We start from the raw sequence: 20,241 nt of genomic DNA on the forward strand, positions 1-20,241 counted from the left end.
TAAGTAGAGAACATACCATTTTGTATGACTCCGAGCTAGCTAAAGGTTCATACCATTTTGTATGACTCCGAGCTAGCTAAAGGTTCATACCATTTTGTATGACTCCGAGCTAGCTAAGGTTCATACCATTGTGTATGACTCTGGGCTAGCTAAAGGTTCATACCATTGTGTATGACTCCGAGCTAGCTAAAGGTTCATACCATTGTGTATGACTCCGGGCTAGCTAAAGGTTCATACCATTGTGTATGACTCCGGGCTAGCTAAAGGTTCATACCATTGTGTATGACTCCGGGCTAGCTAAAGGTTCATACCATTGTGTATGACTCCGGGCTAGCTAAAGGTTCATACCATTGTGTATGACTCGGGCTAGCTAAAGGTTCATACCATTGTGTATGACTCCGGGCTAGCTAAAGTTCATACCATTGTGTATGACTCCGGGCTAGCTAAAGGTTCATACCATTGTGTATGACTCCGGGCTAGCTAAAGGTTCATACCATTTGTATGACTCCGAGCTAGCTAAAGGTTCATACCATTGTGTATGACTCCGGGCTAGCTAAAGGTTCATACCATTGTGTATGACTCCGAGCTAGCTAAAGGTTCATACCATTGGTATGACTCCGAGCTAGCTAAAGGTTCATACCATTGTGTATGACTCCGAGCTAGCTAAAGGTTCATACCATTGTGTATGACTCCGGGCTAGCTAAAGGTTCATACCATTGTGTATGACTCCGGGCTAGCTAAAGGTTCATACCATTGTGTATGACTCCGGGCTAGCTAAAGGTTCATACCATTGTGTATGACTCCGAGCTAGCTAAAGGTTCATACCATTGTGTATGACTCCGAGCTAGCTAAAGGTTCATACCATTGTGTATGACTCCGAGCTAGCTAAAGGTTCATACCATTGTGTATGACTCCGGGCTAGCTAAAGGTTCATACCATTGTGTATGACTCCGGGCTAGCTAAAGGTTCATACCATTGTGTATGACTCCGGGCTAGCTAAAGGTTCATACCATTGTGTATGACTCCGAGCTAGCTAAAGGTTCATACCATTGTGTATGACTCCGGGCTAGCTAAAGGTTCATACCATTGTGTATGACTCCGGGCTAGCTAAAGGTTCATACCATTGTGTATGACTCCGGGCTAGCTAAAGGTTCATACCATTGTGTATGACTCCGGGCTAGCTAAAGGTTCATACCATTGTGTATGACTCCGGCTAGCTAAAGGTTCATACCATTGTGTATGACTCCGGGCTAGCTAAAGGTTCATACCATTGTGTATGACTCCGGGCTAGCTAAAGGTTCATACCATTGTGTATGACTCCGGGCTAGCTAAAGGTTCATACCATTGTGTATGACTCCGGGCTAGCTAAAGGTTCATACCATTGTGTATGACTCCGGGCTAGCTAAAGGTTCATACCATTGTGTATGACTCCGGGCTAGTTAAAGGTTCATACCATTGTGTATGACTCCGGGCTAGCTAAAGGTTCATGAATGTTTGAATGTTTGATTGTTTCGACTGGTGGGGATAGATAAAGCCAACATGGCACACAGACACACATGCAAAGCCGGTTTGGTCAGTCTGTAAGTGGGTTACTGGGTTATATAAACGGGCTCTGGGTTACTGGGTTATATAAATGGGCTCTGGGTTATATAAACGGCTCTGGGTTAGGGTTATATAAACGGGCTCTGGGTTAGAGTTATATAAACGGGCTCTGGGTTATATAAACGGGCTCTGGGTTACTGGGTTATATAAACGGGCTCTGGGTTAGGGTTATATAAACGGGCTCTGGGTTAGGGTTATATAAACGGGCTCTGGGTTAGGGTTATATAAACGGGCTCTGGGTTAGGTTATATAAACGGGCTCTGGGTTAGGGTTATATAAATGGGCTCTGGGTTACATAGACGGGCTCTGGGTTAGGGTTAATAAAACGGGCTCTGGTTACATAGACGGGCTCTGGGTTAGGGTTATATAAACGGGCTCTGGGTTACATAGACGGGCTCTGGGTTATATAAACGGGCTCTGGGTTACATAGACGGGCTCTGGGTTAGGGTTATATAAACGGGCTCTGGGTTACATAGACGGGCTCTGGGTTAGGGTTATATAAACGGGCTCTGGGTTACATAGACGGGCTCTGGGTTATATAACCTAACCCAGAGCCCGTTTATATAACCCTAACCCAGAGCCCGTTTATATAACCCTAACCCAGAGCCCGTTTATATAACCCAGAGCCCGTCTATGTAACCCAGAGCCCGTTTATATAACCCTAACCCAGAGCCCGTCTATGTAACCCAGAGCCCGTTTAATTAACCAACCCAGAGCCCGTCTATGTAACCCAGAGCCCGTTTATATAACCCAGAGCCCGTCTATGTAACCCAGAGCCCGTTTATATAACCCTAACCCAGAGCCCGTCTATGTAACCCAGAGCCCGTTTATATAACCCTAACCCAGAGCCCGTCTATGTAACCCAGAGCCCATTTATATAACCCTAACCCAGAGCCCGTTTATATAACCCTAACCCAGAGCCCGTTTATATAACCCTAACCCAGAGCCCGTTTATATAACCCTAACCCAGAGCCCGTTTATATAACCAACCCAGAGCCCGTTTATATAACCCAGTAACCCAGAGCCCGTTTATATAACCCAGAGCCCGTTTATATAACTCTAACCCAGAGCCCGTTTATATAACCCTAACCCAGAGCCGTTTATATAACCCAGAGCCCATTTATATAACCCAGTAACCCAGAGCCCGTTTATATAACCCAGTAACCCACTTACAGACTGACCAAACCGGCTTTGCATGTGTGTCTGTGTGCCATGTTGGCTTTATCTATCCCCACCAGTCGAAACAATCAAACATTCAAACATTCATGAACCTTTAGCTAGCCCGGAGTCATACACAATGGTATGAACCTTTAACTAGCCCGGAGTCATACACAATGGTATGAACCTTTAGCTAGCCCGGAGTCATACACAATGGTATGAACCTTTAGCTAGCCCGGAGTCATACACAATGGTATGAACCTTTAGCTAGCCCGGAGTCATACACAATGGTATGAACCTTTAGCTAGCCCGGAGTCATACACAATGGTATGAACCTTTAGCTAGCCCGGAGTCATACACAATGGTATGAACCTTTAGCTAGCCCGGAGTCATACACAATGGTATGAACCTTAGCTAGCCCGGAGTCATACACAATGGTATGAACCTTTAGCTAGCCCGGAGTCATACACAATGGTATGAACCTTTAGCTAGCCCGGAGTCATACACAATGGTATGAACCTTTAGCTAGCCCGGAGTCATACACAATGGTATGAACCTTTAGCTAGCTCGGAGTCATACACAATGGTATGAACCTTTAGCTAGCCCGGAGTCATACACAATGGTATGAACCTTTAGCTAGCCCGGAGTCATACACATGGTATGAACCTTTAGCTAGCCCGGAGTCATACACAATGGTATGAACCTTTAGCTAGCTCGGAGTCATACACAATGGTATGAACCTTTAGCTAGCTCGGAGTCATACACAATGGTATGAACCTTTAGCTAGCTCGGAGTCATACACAATGGTATGAACCTTTAGCTAGCCCGGAGTCATACACAATGGTATGAACCTTTAGCTAGCCCGGAGTCATACACAATGGTATGAACCTTTAGCTAGCCCGGAGTCATACACAATGGTATGAACCTTTAGCTAGCTCGGAGTCATACACAATGGTATGAACCTTTAGCTAGCTCGGAGTCATACACAATGGTATGAACCTTTAGCTAGCTCGGAGTCATACACAATGGTATGAACCTTTAGCTAGCCCGGAGTCATACACAATGGTATGAACCTTTAGCTAGCTCGGAGTCATACAAAATGGTATGAACCTTTAGCTAGCCCGGAGTCATACACAATGGTATGAACCTTTAGCTAGCCCGGAGTCATACACAATGGTATGAACCTTTAGCTAGCCCGGAGTCATACACAATGGTATGAACCTTTAGCTAGCCCGGAGTCATACACAATGGTATGAACCTTTAGCTAGCCCGGAGTCATACACAATGGTATGAACCTTTAGCTAGCCCGGAGTCATACACAATGGTATGAACCTTTAGCTAGCCCGGAGTCCATACACACAATGGTATGAACCTTTAGCTAGCTCGGAGGTCATACACAATGGTATGAACCTTTAGCTAGCACCAGAGTCATACACATGGTATGAACCTTTAGCTAGCTCGGAGTCATACAAAATGGTATGAACCTTTAGCTAGCTCGGAGTCATACAAATGGTATGAAACCTTTAGCTAGCTCGGAGTCATACAAAATGGATATGTTCTCTACTTTAATCCACAGATAAAAAGGGGGAAACCGAGTTACTTTGATTGAATATCTCCTCATTCTGCTACATCTTCTTCTTCTTCTGTGGATTTATATGACGCTTGACAACCAACTTTTAGGTGCATTACTGCCACCAACTGGCCTGGAGTGTGGACCTCGTTCATCTTTCAATCCGTCACGTGGATAAAGGCTCGTTTAAAACCAATGAGTAGATGGGATAGGCGGGAACATGCAGTTTGCCAAGCGTCACAAATTGAACCAAGTTCTATTTTAGCACCCGGCTACTCAGACGCTCGTTGACGAACGGTGTATGTGTCCGATTTATTTTGCAACGCGGCCGGGTTTTGTCAGCATTGTTAGCCAAGAAAACTAACAATGTTCCAGCTCTTCTCACGATTGATAAGCAGCAACTCATTGTGGAGATGGTGGTATCACGTGTTCTCTACCATCACGTGTTCTTTACCATCACGTGTTCTCTACCATCACGTGTTCTTTACCATCACGTGTTCTTTACCATCACGTGTTCTCTACCATCACGTGTTCTCTACCATCACGTGTTCTTTACCATCACGTGTTCTTTACCATCACGTGTTCTCTACCATCACGTGTTCTTTACCATCACGTGTTCTTTACCATCACGTGTTCTTCACTATCACGTGTTCTTCACTATCACGTGTTCTTTACCATCACGTGTTCTTCACTATCACGTGTTCTTCACTATCACGTGTTCTTCACTATCACGTGTTCTTTACTATCACGTGTTCTTCACTATCACGTGTTCTTCACTATCACGTGTTCTTCACTATCACGTGTTCTTTACTATCACGTGTTCTTTACCATCACGTGTTCTTCACTCTCACGTGTTCTTCACCATCACGTGTTCTTTACCATCACGTGTTCTTCACTCTCACGTGTTCTTTACCATCACGTGTTCTTTACTATCACGTGTTCTTTACCATCACGTGTTCTTTACCATCACGTGTTCTTTACCATCACGTGTTCTTTACCATCACGTGTTCTTCACTTTCATTTAACCATAAAACAAGTGGTTCGAACCCATTCTGATCAGGCATGTCTGGAAAGCAGCCTTCCCTGTTGGTCTGATGGATCGTTCATCTTCTCTGCTCAGTGCTCTCATCTTATTTACACTAAACTTTGTTCGGTTAGGACATCATTACATAACGAAGCCTCTGAAGCAGAGAAATCAAGACATAAATAAGTCAGCTGAGGGTATGGACGTCAAAGAGAACTCATTTACTCCTTTTCAGTTAAAGGGGGGGTGGGCTGCTTCCTGCAGTTCACTTTCTCCTTTCTCTCTCTCTCTCTCTCTTGCATTTCTGTCTGTCTCTCTCTCTCTCGCATTTCTCTCTGTCTCTCTCTCTCTCTCTCTCACATTCTGTCTTTCTCACTCGCATTTCTCTCTGTCTCTCTTTGTCTCTCACTCTCACTCTCTCTCACATTTCTCTGTCTCTCTTTGTCTCTCTCTCGGCCTCTGATTGCGTCTTTCTCTCTCTATCCCACACTGACCTGAGCGCGTGTGAACCCGCCTGTTCCAACCCGGCGTCAGTCTAGCGGTTTAGCCTAGTGTGTAGCAAGTTCTGGAAGGAAGGGTAAACATCCACAAGTTGTTTATTGATGTACTGTCAACATGTATTAGGTTAGCGAAAGTGTTAGCGTAGAGTCAACACAATGGGTTAGCTGAGGGTTTCTGTTAGGGAAGTGGGGGGAGGGGGGGGTGCTGGGGTGCTGTGTAGTGTGTAGATGTTGATTGTTGTGAAGGGCTCTGATTGGCTGCCCAGACAGACTGTAAGGGGTCATAAGACGGAATGTTCCAACTTCCCAGGCAGAACCCTGGTCTTATGACTTCTTCTAGAGAGGGTTTTTGTTTATGGGTCAAAAAAGTATATTTCCCCACACTGTATGGACCTTTCTGGAACATACAGTCCAGTGATAACTTTGTTTATGCAACATGTTCCCAGATCTCTCTTTCTCTCTCTCTCTCTCTCTCTGTCTCTCTGTCTCTCTCTCTCTCTCTCTCTCTCTCTGTCTCTCTCTGTCTCTGTCTCTCTGTCAATTCAATTCAATTCAAGGGCTTTATTGGCATGGGAAACATGTGTTAACATTGCCAAAGCAAGTGAGGTAGAAAACATACAAAGTGAATATATAAAGTGAAAAACAACAAAAATTAACAGTAAACATTACACATACAGAAGTTTCAAAACAGTAAAGACATTACAAATGTCATATTATATATATACAGTGTTCTAACAATGTACAAATGGCTAAAGGACACAAGATAAAATAAATAAGCATAAATATGGGTTGTATTTACAATGGTGTTTGTTCTTCACTGGTTGCCCTTTTCTCGTGGCAACAGGTCACAAATCTTGCTGCTGTGATGGCACACTGTGGAATTTCACCCAGTAGATATGGGAGTTTTTCAAAATTGGATTTGTTTTCGAATTCTTTGTGGATCTGTGTAATCTGAGGGAAATATGTTTCTCTAATATGATCATACATTGGGCAGGAGGTTAGGAAGTGCAGCTCAGTTTCCACCTCATTTTGTGGGCAGTGAGCACATAGCCTGTCTTCTCTTGAGAGCCATGTCTGCCTACGGCGGCCTTTCTCAATAGCAAGGCTATGCTCACTGAGTCTGTACATAGTCAAGGCTTTCCTTAATTTTGGGTCAGTCACAGTGGTCAGGTATTCTGCCGCTGTGTACTCTCTGTGTAGGGCCAAATAGCATTCTAGTTTGCTCAGTTTTTTTGTTAATTCTTTCCAATGTGTTAAGTAGTTATCTTTTTGTTTTCTCATGATTTGGTTGGGTCTAATTGTGCTGCTGTCCTGGGGCTCTGTAGTGTGTGTTTGTGAACAGAGCCCCAGGACCAGCTTGCTTAGGGGACTCTTCTCCAGGTTCATCTCTCTGTAGGTGATGGCTTTGTTATGGAAGGTTTGTGAATCGCTTCCTTTTAGGTGGTTGTAGAATTTAACAGCTCTTTTCTGGATTTTGATAATTAGTGGGTATCGGCCTAATTCTGCTCCTAATTCTGCTCTCTCTCTCTCTCTCTCTCTCTCTCTCTCTCTCTCTGTCTCTCTCTCTCTCTCTCTCTGATCTGTTCTGTTTGTTTTGGGCCACAGTGTCACTGAGAGGACAGGGAGACTGAAATAATAGTGTACATACCATTTTTGTTATTCTACAAGCATGTCCTCGTTTGCTACAAGCATGTTCTCGTCTTCTTACACTGTCGGACCAGTGTTCAGGGCAAACTGTTGATCACTTTCAGAGAACCTGTCTGTTGTCACCATCTCTCATCGCTTCCATATAGGATATCCCGCTCCCTCCCTCCATCCTTCCCTCCCTTCCCCACTCCCTCCCCTCCCCCGCTCCCTCCCTCCATCCTTCCCCACTCCCTCCCTCCATCCTTCCCCGCTCCCTCCCTCCATCCCTCCCTCCCTCCCTCCCTCCCTCCCTCCATCCTTCCCCACTCCCTCCCTCCATCCTTCCCCACTCCCTCCCTCCATCCTTCCCCGCTCCCTCCCTCCATCCTTCCCTCCCTCCCCTCCCTCCATCCTTCCCCACTCCCTCCCTCCATCCTTCCCGCTCCCTCCCTCCATCCTTCCCCCGCTCCCTCCCTCCATCCTTCCCCGCTCCCTCCCTCCATCCTTCCCCACTCCCTCCCTCCATCCTTCCCCACTCCCTCCCTCCATCCTTCCCCACTCCCTCCCCCTCTCCCTTCCCCCCCTCCCTCTCTCCCTTCCCCGCTCCCTCCCTCCATCCTTCCCTCCCTCCCTCCATCCTTCCCCCCTCCCTCCCTCCATCCTTCCCCACTCCCTCTCTCCCTTCCCCGCTCCCTCCCTCCATCCTTCCCTCCCTCCCTCCATCCTTCCCCACTCCCTCCCTCCATCCTTCCCCGCTCCCTCCATCCTTCCCCCCTCCCTCCATCCTTCCCCGCTCCCTCCCTCCATCCTTCCCCGCTCCCTCCCTCCATCCTTCCCCACTCCCTCCCTCCATCCTTCCCTCCCTTCCCCACTCCCTCCATCCTTCTCTCCTCTGTGGTCAGTACACTGATCTGTGGTCAGTACACTGGTCAGTACACGGATCTGTGGTCAGTACACTGATCTGTGGTCAGTACTCTGTGCCCCTCAGTGATTCACCCGTGCTGTGTTCAGTAGGACACATCGTAGTCCATTGTGTTTCAGTCGCCTTTTTTCCATGTGCCTCATGAAAATAACATCCACCCTTTTGGCCAAACCCAAGCCACTCTGTGACCTAAGTCTCTGTGGCTCTGAGTTATTTAAGCGGTTTGTGTTCTGAAAAACCACCTCAGCATTTTCTGACTTTCTCTTTCTTGGGTGAAGTGGGGAATTCGTTTGACGGGTGTGTTGTTGTTGTTGTTGTTGTGATTAACAAAGAAACCAGCTGTTACCTGGAAATGTCCTTGTACTGTTACCCAGGCAGCTGAATTAAATCCTGACCTCTTCTCTCTCTCTCCTCTCTCTCTCTCTCTCAGATCGTTATCCCATTCTTCAGCCTACTGATTAAAGATATCTACTTCCTGAACGAGGGATGTTCCAACAGGATGCAGAATGGGCACGTTAACTTTGAGGTGGGACATTAAACGGGTATCCTGACTCTCTGTGAAGATCACTAAAGATCCCATGGCACTTATCGAAAGAGTAGTGGGTGTGAACCCCCGGTGTTCAGGATAAATTCACCAATCTGGCCCTAATCATACCACATAATCATCCCCAGATTCCAATTGGTCCGTTCATCCCCCCTCCTCTCCCCTGTAACTATGCCCCAGGTTGTTGCCGTAAATGAGAACGTGTTGTCAGTCAACTTACCTGGTAAAGGTAAAGGCCTTAATGTATCTCAGCTCCACCAGTTCCAAACGTGTCCCATTGCTTTGAGACATTATATTTGCACTATATAGACAAGGACAATTTTAGCGAGGGTTAGGTTAGGGTTAGGTTGTGGTTAGGTTAGGGTTAGGTTGTGGTAGGGTTAGGGTTAGGTTGTGGTAAGGTTAGGGTTAGGTTGTGGTAAGGTTAGGGTTAGGTTGTGGTAAGGTTATGGTTAGGTTGTGGTAAGGTTAGGGTTAGGTTGTGGTTAGGTTAGGGTTAGGTTTAGGTTGTGGTAAGGTTAGGGTTAGGTTAAGGTTGTGGTAAGGTTAGGGTTAGGTTGTGGTAAGGTTAGGGTTAGGTTGTGGTAAGGTTAGGGTTAGGTTGTGGTAAGGTTAGGTTAACCCTAACCCTAACCGTAACCCCCCCTATAACTGACAGAGAATGAGGAAGTGAGACTTTCCATTGGTAAACCCCAGCTACACTACATCAGAAAAAATGAGGAATGAACCTTTTTAAGCTACTTTTTATTATTGGAGACCTCCATACATGTCAAATGTTTGGACACACCTACTCATTCAAGGGGTTTTTCTTCATTTTTTTGACTATTTTCTACATTGTAGGATAATAGTGACGACATTACAACTATGGAATAACCCATATGGAATCATGTAGTAATATTTTAGATTTTTCAAACCCTTTGCCTTGATGACAGCTTTGCACACTTTTGGCATTCTCTTAACCAGCTTCATGAGGAATGCTTTTCCAATAGTCTTGAAGGAGTTCCCACATATACTGAGCACTTGTTGGCTGCTTTTCCGTCACTCTGCGGTCCAACTCATCCCAAACCATCTCATTTGGTTTGGGTGATTGTGGAGGCCAGGTCATCTGTTGCTGCCTGGCGGTGTGTAGGGTCATTGTCCTGTTGAAAAACAAATGATAGTCCCACTAAACACAAACCAGATGGGATGGTGTATCGCTGCAGAATGCTGTGGTAGCCATGCTGGTTAAGTGTGCCCTGAATTCTAAATAAATCACGGATAGGGTCACCAGCAAAGCATACCCAACCCCATCACACCTCCTCCTCCATGCTTCACGGTGGGAACCACACATGGAGAGATCATCCGTTCACCAGACCAGAACCAAAAATCTCAAATTTGGACTCTTCAGGCCAAAGGACAGATTTCCACCGGTCTAATGTCCATTGCTCGTGTTTCTTGGCCCAAGCAAGTCTCTTCTTCTTATTGATGTCCTTTAGTAGTGGGTTCTTCAGCAATTCATCCATGAAGACCTGATTCACACAGTCTCCTCTGAACAGTTGATGTTGAGATGTGTCTGTTACTTGAACAGTTAACTCTAATGAAGTTATCCTCTGCACCAGAGGTAACTCTGGGTCTTCCTTTCCTGTGGCGGTTCTCATGAGAGCGAGTTTCATCACAGCGATTGATGGTTTTTGCAACTGCAGTCGAAGAAACTTCCCAAGTTCTTGAAATGATCCGAATTTACTGACCTTCATGTCTTAAAGTAATGATGGACTGTCATTTCTCTTTGCTTATTTGAGCTGTTTTTGCCATAATATGGATTACCAAATAGTAAAATACCAACTATCTTCTGTATACCACACCTACTTTGTTACAACAGAACTGATAGGCTCAAACACATTATTATTAAATTACATCATGAAACTGGTTGAGTCTATCAAGGTCTAACAAGTGCTCAGCATATGTGGGAACTTCTTCAAGACCGTTGGACAAGCATTCCAGATGAAACTGGTTGAGAGAATATTCATTGATCTGGCCAAGGCTTTCGACTCTGTCAATCACCACATCCTCATCGGCAGACTCGACAGCCTTGGTTTCTCAAATGATTGCCTCACCTGGTTCACCAACTACTTCTCTGATAGAGTTCAGTGTGTCAAATCGGAGGGTCTGCTGTCCGGACCTCTGGCAGTCTCTATGGGGGTGCCACAGGGTTCAATTCTTGGACCGACTCTCTTCTCTGTATACATCAATGAGGTCGCTCTTGCTGCTGGTGAGTCCCTGATCCACCTCTACGCAGACGACACCATTCTGTATACTTCCGGCCCTTCTTTGGACACTGTGTTAACAACCCTCCAGGCAAGCTTCAATGCCATACAACTCTCCTTCCGTGGCCTCCAATTGCTCTTAAATACAAGTACAACTAAATGCATGCTCTTCAACCGATCGCTACCTGCACCTACCCGCCTGTCCAACATCACTACTCTGGACGGCTCTGACTTAGAATACGTGGACAACTACAAATACTTAGGTGTCTGGTTAGACTGTAAACTCTCCTTCCAGACCCATATCAAACATCTCCAATCCAAAGTTAAATCTAGAATTGGCTTCCTATTTCGCAACAAAGCATCCTTCACACATGCTGCCAAACATACCCTTGTAAAACTGACCATCCTACCAATCCTCGACTTTGGTGATGTCATTTACAAAATAGCCTCCAATACCCTACTCAACAAATTGGATGCAGTCTATCACAGTGCAATCCGTTTTATCACCAAAGCCCCATATGCTACCCACCATTGCGACCTGTACGCTCTCGTTGGCTGGCCCTCGCTTCATACTCGTCGCCAAACCCACTGGCTCCATGTCATCTACAAGACCCTGCTAGGTAAAGTCCCCCCTTATCTCAGCTCGCTGGTCACCATAGCATCTCCCACCTGTAGCACACGCTCCAGCAGGTATATCTCTCTAGTCACCCCCAAAACCAATTCTTTCTTTGGCCGCCTCTCCTTCCAGTTCTCTGCTGCCAATGACTGGAACGAACTACAAAAATCTCTGAAACTGGAAACACTTATCTCCCTCACTACCTTTAAGCACCAACTGTCAGAGCAGCTCACAGGTTACTGCACCTGTACATAGCCCACCTATAATTTAGCCCAAACAACTACCTCTTTCCCAACTGTATTTAATTTTTATTTATTTATTTATTTTGCTCCTTTGCACCCCATTATTTTTATTTCTACTTTGCACATTCTTCCATTGCAAAACTACCATTCCAGTGTTTTACTTGCTATATTGTATTTACTTTGCCACCATGGCCTTTTTTGCCTTTACCTCCCTTCTCACCTCATTTGCTCACATTGTATATAGACTTGTTTATACTGTATTATTGACTGTATGTCTGTTTTACTCCATGTGTAACTCTGTGTCGTTGTATCTGTCGAACTGCTTTGCTTTATCTTGGCCAGGTCGCAATTGTAAATGAGAACTTGTTCTCAACTTGCCTACCTGGTTAAATAAAGGTGTTCTCAACTAGCCTACCTGGTTAAATAAAGGTGTTCTCAACTAGCCTACCTGGATAAATAAAGGTAAAATATAAATTAAATAAATAAATCAATAAAAAGAATGCCAAGAATGTGCAAAGCTGTCAAGCCAAAGGATGGCTACTTTGAAGAATCTCAAATATAAAATATTTTTTGATTTGTTAAACTTTTTTTTTTTAAAGTTACTACATGATTCCATTTGTGTTATTTCATAGTTTTGATGTCATCACTATTATTCTATAACGTAGAAAATTGTAAAAATAAAGAAAAACCCTTGAATGAGTAGGTGTGTCCAAAATTTGGGCTCATACTGCATATGCTCACCAACATAAGTCAACCAGTGAATGTTATTATCAGGTTGTGGTAAGGTTAGGGTTAGGTTAGGGTTAGGGTAGGGTTAGGTTGTGGTAAGGTTAGGGTCAGGTTGTGGTAAGGTTAGGGTAAGGTTAGGTTTAGGTTAGGGTAGGGTGGGTTGTGGTTAGGGTAGGGTTAGGTTGTGGTAAGGTTAGGGCTAGGTTGTGGTTAGGTTAGGGTTAGGTTGTGGTAAGGTTAGGGTTAGGTTGAGGTAAGGTTGTGGTAAGGTTAGGGTTAGGTTAGGGTTAGGGTAAGGTTAGGGTTAGCTTGTGGTAAGGGTTAGGTTGTGGTAAAATTAGGGTTAGGTTGTGGTAAGGTTATGATTAGGTTATGGAAGGGTTAGGTTAGGGTTAGGTTGTGGTAAGGTTAGGGTTAGGTTGTGGTAGGGTTAGGGTTAGGTTGTGGTAAGGTTAGGGTTAGGTTGTGGTAGGATTAGGTTGTGGTAGGGTTAGGTTGTGGTAAGGTAAGGTTGTGGTTAGGTTAGGGTTAGGGTTTGGTTGTGGTAAGGTTAGGGTTAGGTTGTGGTAAGGGTTAGGTTGTGGTAAGGTTAGGGTTAGGTTGTGGTAAGGTTATGGTAGGGTTAGGTTAGGGTTAGGTTGTGGTAGGGTTAGGTTAGGGTTAGGTTGTGGTAAGGTTAGGGTTAGGTTGTGGTAAGGTTAGGTTTAGGTTGTGGTAAGGTTAGGGTTAGGTTTAGGTTGTGGTAAGGTTAGGTTAGGGTTAGGTTGTGGTAAGGTTAGGTTAGGTTTAGGTTGTGGTAAGGTTAGGTTAGGTTTAGGTTGTGGTAAGGTTATGGTTAGGTTGTGGTAAGGTTAGGGTTAGGTTGTGGTAAGGTTAGGTTAGGTTTAGGTTGTGGTAAGGTTAGGGTTAGGTTGTGGTAAGGTTAGGTTAGGTTTAGGTTGTGGTAAGGTTAGGGTTAGGTTGTGGTAAGGTTAGGTTTAGGTTGTGGTAAGGTTAGGGTTAGGTTAAGGTCTGGTTAGGGTTAGGCTGTGGTAAGGTTAGGGTTAGGTTGTGGTAAGGTTAGGGTTAGGTTAAGGTCTGGTTAGGGTTAGGTTGTGGTAAGGTTAGGTTAAGGTTGTGGTAAGGTTAGAGAACTTCTTTATTAATCTTCATATCTTCATATCTTTCACATTGCTGAAATGTTTTCCACAAATATTAACATTATAATTTTTTCACCCACAGTGTTTCAAATGTTATTTTAACATTTTATTCTGATTTTTTTAACATTGTTTTCAGAAATTCTGGGAGATGGCGAAGCGGGTCAGCGAGTTCATGGTTTGGAAGAAGGTGGAGTGTCCTTTTGAGAAGGACCGTAAAATCCTCCAGTACTTGCTTACCGCACCAGTTTTCAGCGAGGACAGTATGTACAACCCCTCATAAACCCCCCCCCCATAAAGGTTATTCTATTTTAAACAAGGTTCAATGTACTTATACTCTTTATATATCTGTCTCTCTCTCTCTCTCTTTCCCTCTCTCTCTCTCTCTCTCTCTCTCTCTCTCTCTCTCTCTCCCTCTCTCTCTCTGTTTGTCTCTCTCTCTCTCTTTCCCCCTCTCTCTCTCTCTCTCTCTCTCTCTCTCCCTCTTTCCCCCTCTCTCTCTCTCTGTCTCTCTCTCTCTCCCTCCCTCTCTCTCTCTCTCTCAGCTCTATATCTGGCCTCTTATGAGAGTGAAGGCCCTGAGAACCACATGGAGAAGGACAGATGGAAGTCTCTGAGGTGTGTGTACCCCCCCCCTCCCCGTGGTGTTTGTATGTGTGTTCCCTGGGGGTCAGCTTCATTCGTCATAGTTGTCACCCACCCTCGTCGACCAAAAGGGGGGGGGGGTACATGCTCATCCGCCCACTAGTCAATAACTCACACACACGGTGTTCCCATAAACAAACAAACACACACACACACACACACACACACACACACACACACACACACACACACACACACACACACACACACACACACACACACACACACACACACACACACACAGTGTTCTACCCCATAGACACACACAGTGTTCTCCCCCATACACACAGTAATGTCATGCCATCGGTGCTGGGAGTGTAATATGTGTCTCAGACATGATGGAGGAAGATTCATTGTCTTTTATCAGTGTGGTTGAATATTATCCTCAGAGCCCAGGGAGCTGACTATGACCCAGTCAGTTAGCCAGCCAGCCAGTCAGTCAGCCAGTCAGTCAGTTAGCCAGCCAGCCAGTCAGCCAAGCAGCCAGTCAGTTAACCAGCTAGCCAGTCAGTTAGCCAGCCAGCTAGCCAGCCATCCAGCCAGTCAGTCAGCCAGTCAGTTAGCCAGTCAGTTAGCCAGCCATCCAGCCAGTCAGTCAGCCAGTCAGTTAGCCAGTCAGTTAGCCAGCCAGTTAGCCAGCCAGCCAGTCAGTTAGCCAGCCAGTTAGCCAGCCAGCCAGTCAGTTAGCCAGCCAGTCAGTTAGCCAGCCAGCCAGTCAGTCAGCCAGTCAGTTAGCCAGTCAGTTAGCCAGCCAGTCAGTCAGCCAGTCAGTTAGCCAGTCAGTTAGCCAGCCAGTCAGTTAGCCAGCCACCCAGCCAGTCAGTCAGCCTGTCAGTCAGTGCAGTGCTGAAGACCTGTCTGACGGCTAGATGACACAAACATTGACATGCTAACCACATGGATTGCTCAGTAGACCTACTCATTACCCCACTATTACTGGTTAGGCTGGTCCTGGCTGGTTAGGCTGGTCCTGGCTGGTCCTGGCTGGTTAGGCTGGTCCTGGCTGGTTAGGCTGGTTAGGCTGGTCCTGGCTGGTTAGGCTGGTCCTGGCTGGTCCTGGCTGGTTAGGCTGGTCCTGGCTCCAGTGGGGTGAGATGGGCTGGGCGAATCCACCTGTCTGTTCGGGTGCTGTCACGTTTCTCTGATAGCCATCCGGCCAGGATGGTGTTGTTTGTCTCCCTTCCCCACTGCGACAGAACCTGTTACATTACTTCAGACTGGCCGTGTCAGCACAGCGTGCCTCTAGCTCGCCCACGCAGAGACACACACACACACACACTTGCCTCTATCCCCACTGCTGATAAGCCTGGAGTTTGGCTAAGAGCCTCTAGCCCAGCAATGTGCTTTATGGCTGTTCCAGGACAGGGAAGGGGTTGGGGTTATTAACCTTCTCTAAGTAGACACACGGAACAGACAGTGTTGTATTGATTTCTGCTATTGTAGCAGTAGTACATAGAAGAATCATTGTCTTTTGTTCAGTGTGGTTGTATATTATCCTCAGAGCCCAGGGAGCTGACTAAGACCCAGTCAGCCAGTCAGTTAGCCAGCCAGTCAGCCAGTCAGTTAACCAGCCAGTCAGTTAGCCAGTTAGCCAGCCAGTCAGTTAGCCAGCCAGTCAGTCAGTTAGTCAGTCAGTCAGTTAGCCAGCCAGTCAGTTAGCCAGCCAGTCAGTTAGCCAGCCAGTCAGTCAGTTAGCCAGCCAGTCAGCCAGTCAGTTAGCCAGCCAGCCAGTCAGTTAGCCAATCAGTTAGCCAACCAGTCAGTTAGCCAGTCAGTTAGCCAGCCAGTCAGTCAGCCAGCCAGTCAGCCAGTCAGTTAGCCAGCCAGTCAGTTAGCCAGCCAGCCAGCCAGTCACTCAGCCAGTCAGTTAGCCAGTCAGTCAGCCAGCCAGTCAGCCAGTCAGTTAGCCAGCCAGCCAGTCAGTCAGCCAGTCAGTTAGCCAGCCAGTCAGTTAGCCAGCCAGCCAGTCAGTTAGCCAGCCAGTCAGTCAGTCAGTCAGTCAGCCAGTCAGTTAGCCAGTCAGCCAGTCAGTTAGCCAGCCAGCCAGTCAGTCAGCCAGTCAGTTAGCCAGCCAGTCAGTTAGCCAGCCAGCCAGCCAGTCAGTTAGCCAGCCAGTCAGTCAGTCAGCCAGTCAGTTAGCCAGTCAGTTAGCCAGGTAGCCAGCCAGTCAGTTAGCCAGCCAGTCAGGTAGCCATTACTGCTACAATACATAGATAAATACCTGTTAGATGTCTTGCTAATAGATGTTGTCTTTTCTCTCTCTCTCTCTTTCTTCCTGCCCCCCCCCCCCCCCCAGATCCACTCTGCTAAGTAGAGTCTAGAGCTTCTGAACAGAACCATGTCAAACCCATCTGACAACCAAGCCTTACCCTGCGGTGATGTCCAAATAACAGTGTCCCTGTTTGGATGGGAAACAACAATCTGAACTGTACTATTCAGCAAGGCGGGATCTTTTTCTGTTCCGTCCGCAGTCAAGGATTTCTAGCTAAGAATCCCTCCAGTTGATTGGCTCTTCCTTCACACTACGTTTCCAAGGACAGCTTTTTATTTTTTCCATCTCTTTTGTATGAATTTTGTAGCCTTTTATTAAAGATGCTACGACCATCACGACTGAGAAGATGGGGGGGGGGGGGACCCGGGGGGGAGATGCTTTTTGTTGTTGTCCTTTTGTCGTCTGCTGAAAACCTTATTTTTTTCCCCTTCTTTTTGTTGTTGAAACACACCATGTATGTATTCAGGGTGAAACACACCATGTATGTATTCAGGGTGAAACACACCATGTATGTATTCAGGGTGAAACACACCATGTATGTATTCAGGGTGAAACACACCATGTATGTATTCAGGGTGAAACACACCATGTATGTATTCAGGGTGAAACACACCATGTATGTATTCAGGGTGAAACACACCATGTATGTATTCAGGGTGAAACACACCATGTATGTATTCAGGGTGAAACACACCATGTATGTATTCAGGGTGAAACACACCATGTATGTATTCAGGGTGAAACACACCATGTATGTATTCAGGGTGAAACACACCATGTATGTATTCAGGGTGAAACACACCATGTATGTATTCAGGGTGAAACACACCATGTATGTATTCAGGGTGAAACACACCATGTATTTATTCAGGGTGAAACACACCATGTATGTATTCAGGGTGAAACACACCATGTATGTATTCAGGGTGAAACACACCATGTATGTATTCAGGGTGAAACACACCATGTATGTATTCAGGGTGAAACACACCATGTATGTATTCAGGGTGAAACACACCATGTATTTATTCAGGGTGAAACACACCATGTATGTATTCAGGGTGAAACACACCATGTATGTATTCAGGGTGAAACACACCATGTATGTATTCAGGGTGAAACACACCATGTATGTATTCAGGGTGAAACACACCATGTATGTATTCAGGGTGAAACACACCATGTATGTATTCAGGGTGAAACACAGTTGATGCAAATCATTGTCCCTGTGACATTTTCCAGGTGTATTTTCCTTTCTACAGAAGTTAGGAGTTGTCTGCTGGTTGGCCAACTGACTCAGTTCGAACAGGTGGAACTTCCTCTCTTCTTCTTTAATAAACCAGCGTTTTGTTTACTGGGAACCAGTATACTGTGTAATGGGGTTAATCCTAACCTACAGCTATGTTGGTAAGAGATATACATGAAGCTAACATTATTTGTAGTTTTTGTTTGTTTGTGTAATTTCAGGATTTTCATACGCTAATGGTTTTGTTTCTATGGGCATTTGTTTGTCTACTTGAGGATGCGTTTCCTTTTTGTAAACCCAGTTTGGTCGACCAGAGCCTTGACAACTTGACCGATAAATATGTTCAAAGTGTATTAGAGAGATAATATGATGTCATTTTTTGGGGGGTTTGTTTGTGTTTTAATATAAAGCGTTGTGATACTCTACAACAGGAAGAAACCCCTTTATCTCCTCATCCTTTATCAATGGGACACCTCGGCCACGGGCAGAGGGGTGTGTTGGGGATTTTTGTGAAGATAGATAATGGCACCCTATTCCCTATGCACTACTTTTGATAATCAGTGTTATAAGGCTCTACCACTAGCCAGCCACACTGCTGGAATAAATATAGTCTTGGAGGACTGGACTGTAAACTTCAATCACTCAAGACAAGCCATCCTGTGTGAGAGTGGTTGTACCTACACACACACACTGCACTCCCCTCCCCATGAGTTTGGTAGTACAGAAATACAATGTGGTTGTATCGCCCCCTGGTGGTTGAATTAAGTAAGTGCGGTGGAGGAGCAGTGTTGAGTGAATGAGTTGTGTGTGTGTGTATATGATAGAGGAGATTTGTTGGAGACTTGAGGATGTGAAAGGTTTCATCTCTGTTTAATGCTGGATCAAACTTTCCTTTTTCTCCTATATATTTTTTTCTTCATATGGTTATAATTATTTTCACCAAATGTTGTTTTATTTATGATCCTCTGTGTAGTTATTATTTCATGTTATGGATATTTACGATTATTTTATTGTGTTTCTGCTTATTTAATTTTGTACTAGTTACATAATATACTTCAGTAGTTATCAGATATTGGCCTAACAATTTTTTTTTTATACAGGTTTATATGAAAACACTTTCAGGGTACCAAGCTAACACTATGAAGTCAAAAATGATGGGTGCGTTCCAGGCTGACTACATTTCAGTCGTTGCATAGCCGATGTCTATCCAGGCATTGTGAGATCTGGCAGGCATCTGTAATTTAGTCCGTCTGGAACGCGGCCATTGACTGATGTCTAGCTTGCCTTGTCTTTTGCATTTCTCCACTCTACATGACATTGTGGTTTACTGTGTAAATGATTCTGTTTTTTTTTCTACCTTGTGTTTTTCTGTTTGTATTTGGACTGTTACGATGGAATAGAGGATCTTTTTATTACTGAGTTAGTTGTGTTAAAAGAGAAAGTGACAAAGTTAATAAAAGATTGCCTAAAAGGTGACGAGGGACACTGTTCATGTTTTTTTCAATGTTTTTTTTAAAGTCAAAGATTGACTGTGAAATACCAGAACTATAAAACAATACACATTTCACATAGTCGAACATACTGTAGTGGGAGCATACTGTAGTGGGAACATACTGTAGTGGGAACATACTGTAGTGGGAACATGTAGAACATACTGTAGTGGGAACATACTGTAGTGGGAACATGTAGATCATACTGTAGTGGGAACATACTGTAGTGGGAACATGTAGAACATACTGTAGTGGGAACATACTGTAGTGGGAACATGTAGAACATACTGTAGTGGGAACATACTGTAGTGGGAACATGTAGAACATACTGTAGTGGGAACATGTTGAACATACTGTAGTGGGAACATGTAGAACATACTGTAGTGGGAACATGTAGAACATACTGTAGTGGGAACATGTAGAACATACTGTAGTGGGAACATGTAGAACATACTGTAGTGGGAACATGTTGAACATACTGTAGTGGGAACATGTAGACCATACTGTAGTGGGAACATACTGTAGTGGGAACATGTAGAACATACTGTAGTGGGAACATACTGTAGTGGGAACATGTAGAACATACTGTAGTGGGAACATACTGTAGTGGGAACATGTAGAACATACTGTAGTGGGAACATGTAGAACATACTGTAGTGGGAACATGTAGAACATA

At 45.1% G+C, this 20,241-nt stretch overlaps 1 protein-coding gene across 1 annotated transcript in view; it reads left to right on the forward strand.

The window, feature by feature from the left end:
- LOC109882476 (ras-GEF domain-containing family member 1B-A-like) overlaps positions 1 to 19,563 on the forward strand; it is a gene marked incomplete in the record, with an annotated part of 52,801 nt that extends 33,238 nt beyond the window's left edge. Inside the window, 4 exon segments of the mRNA XM_031816640.1 lie at positions 8,833 to 8,928; positions 14,052 to 14,175; positions 14,458 to 14,530; positions 16,854 to 19,563. Coding sequence (XP_031672500.1) covers positions 8,833 to 8,928; positions 14,052 to 14,175; positions 14,458 to 14,530; positions 16,854 to 16,878 — 318 coding nt within the window.
- Positions 19,564 to 20,241: the final 678 nt, after the last annotated feature.

Source organism: Oncorhynchus kisutch, linkage group LG3 (genome assembly GCF_002021735.2).
Source record: "Oncorhynchus kisutch isolate 150728-3 linkage group LG3, Okis_V2, whole genome shotgun sequence".
In the NCBI taxonomy this organism is placed as follows: domain Eukaryota; kingdom Metazoa; phylum Chordata; class Actinopteri; order Salmoniformes; family Salmonidae; genus Oncorhynchus; species Oncorhynchus kisutch.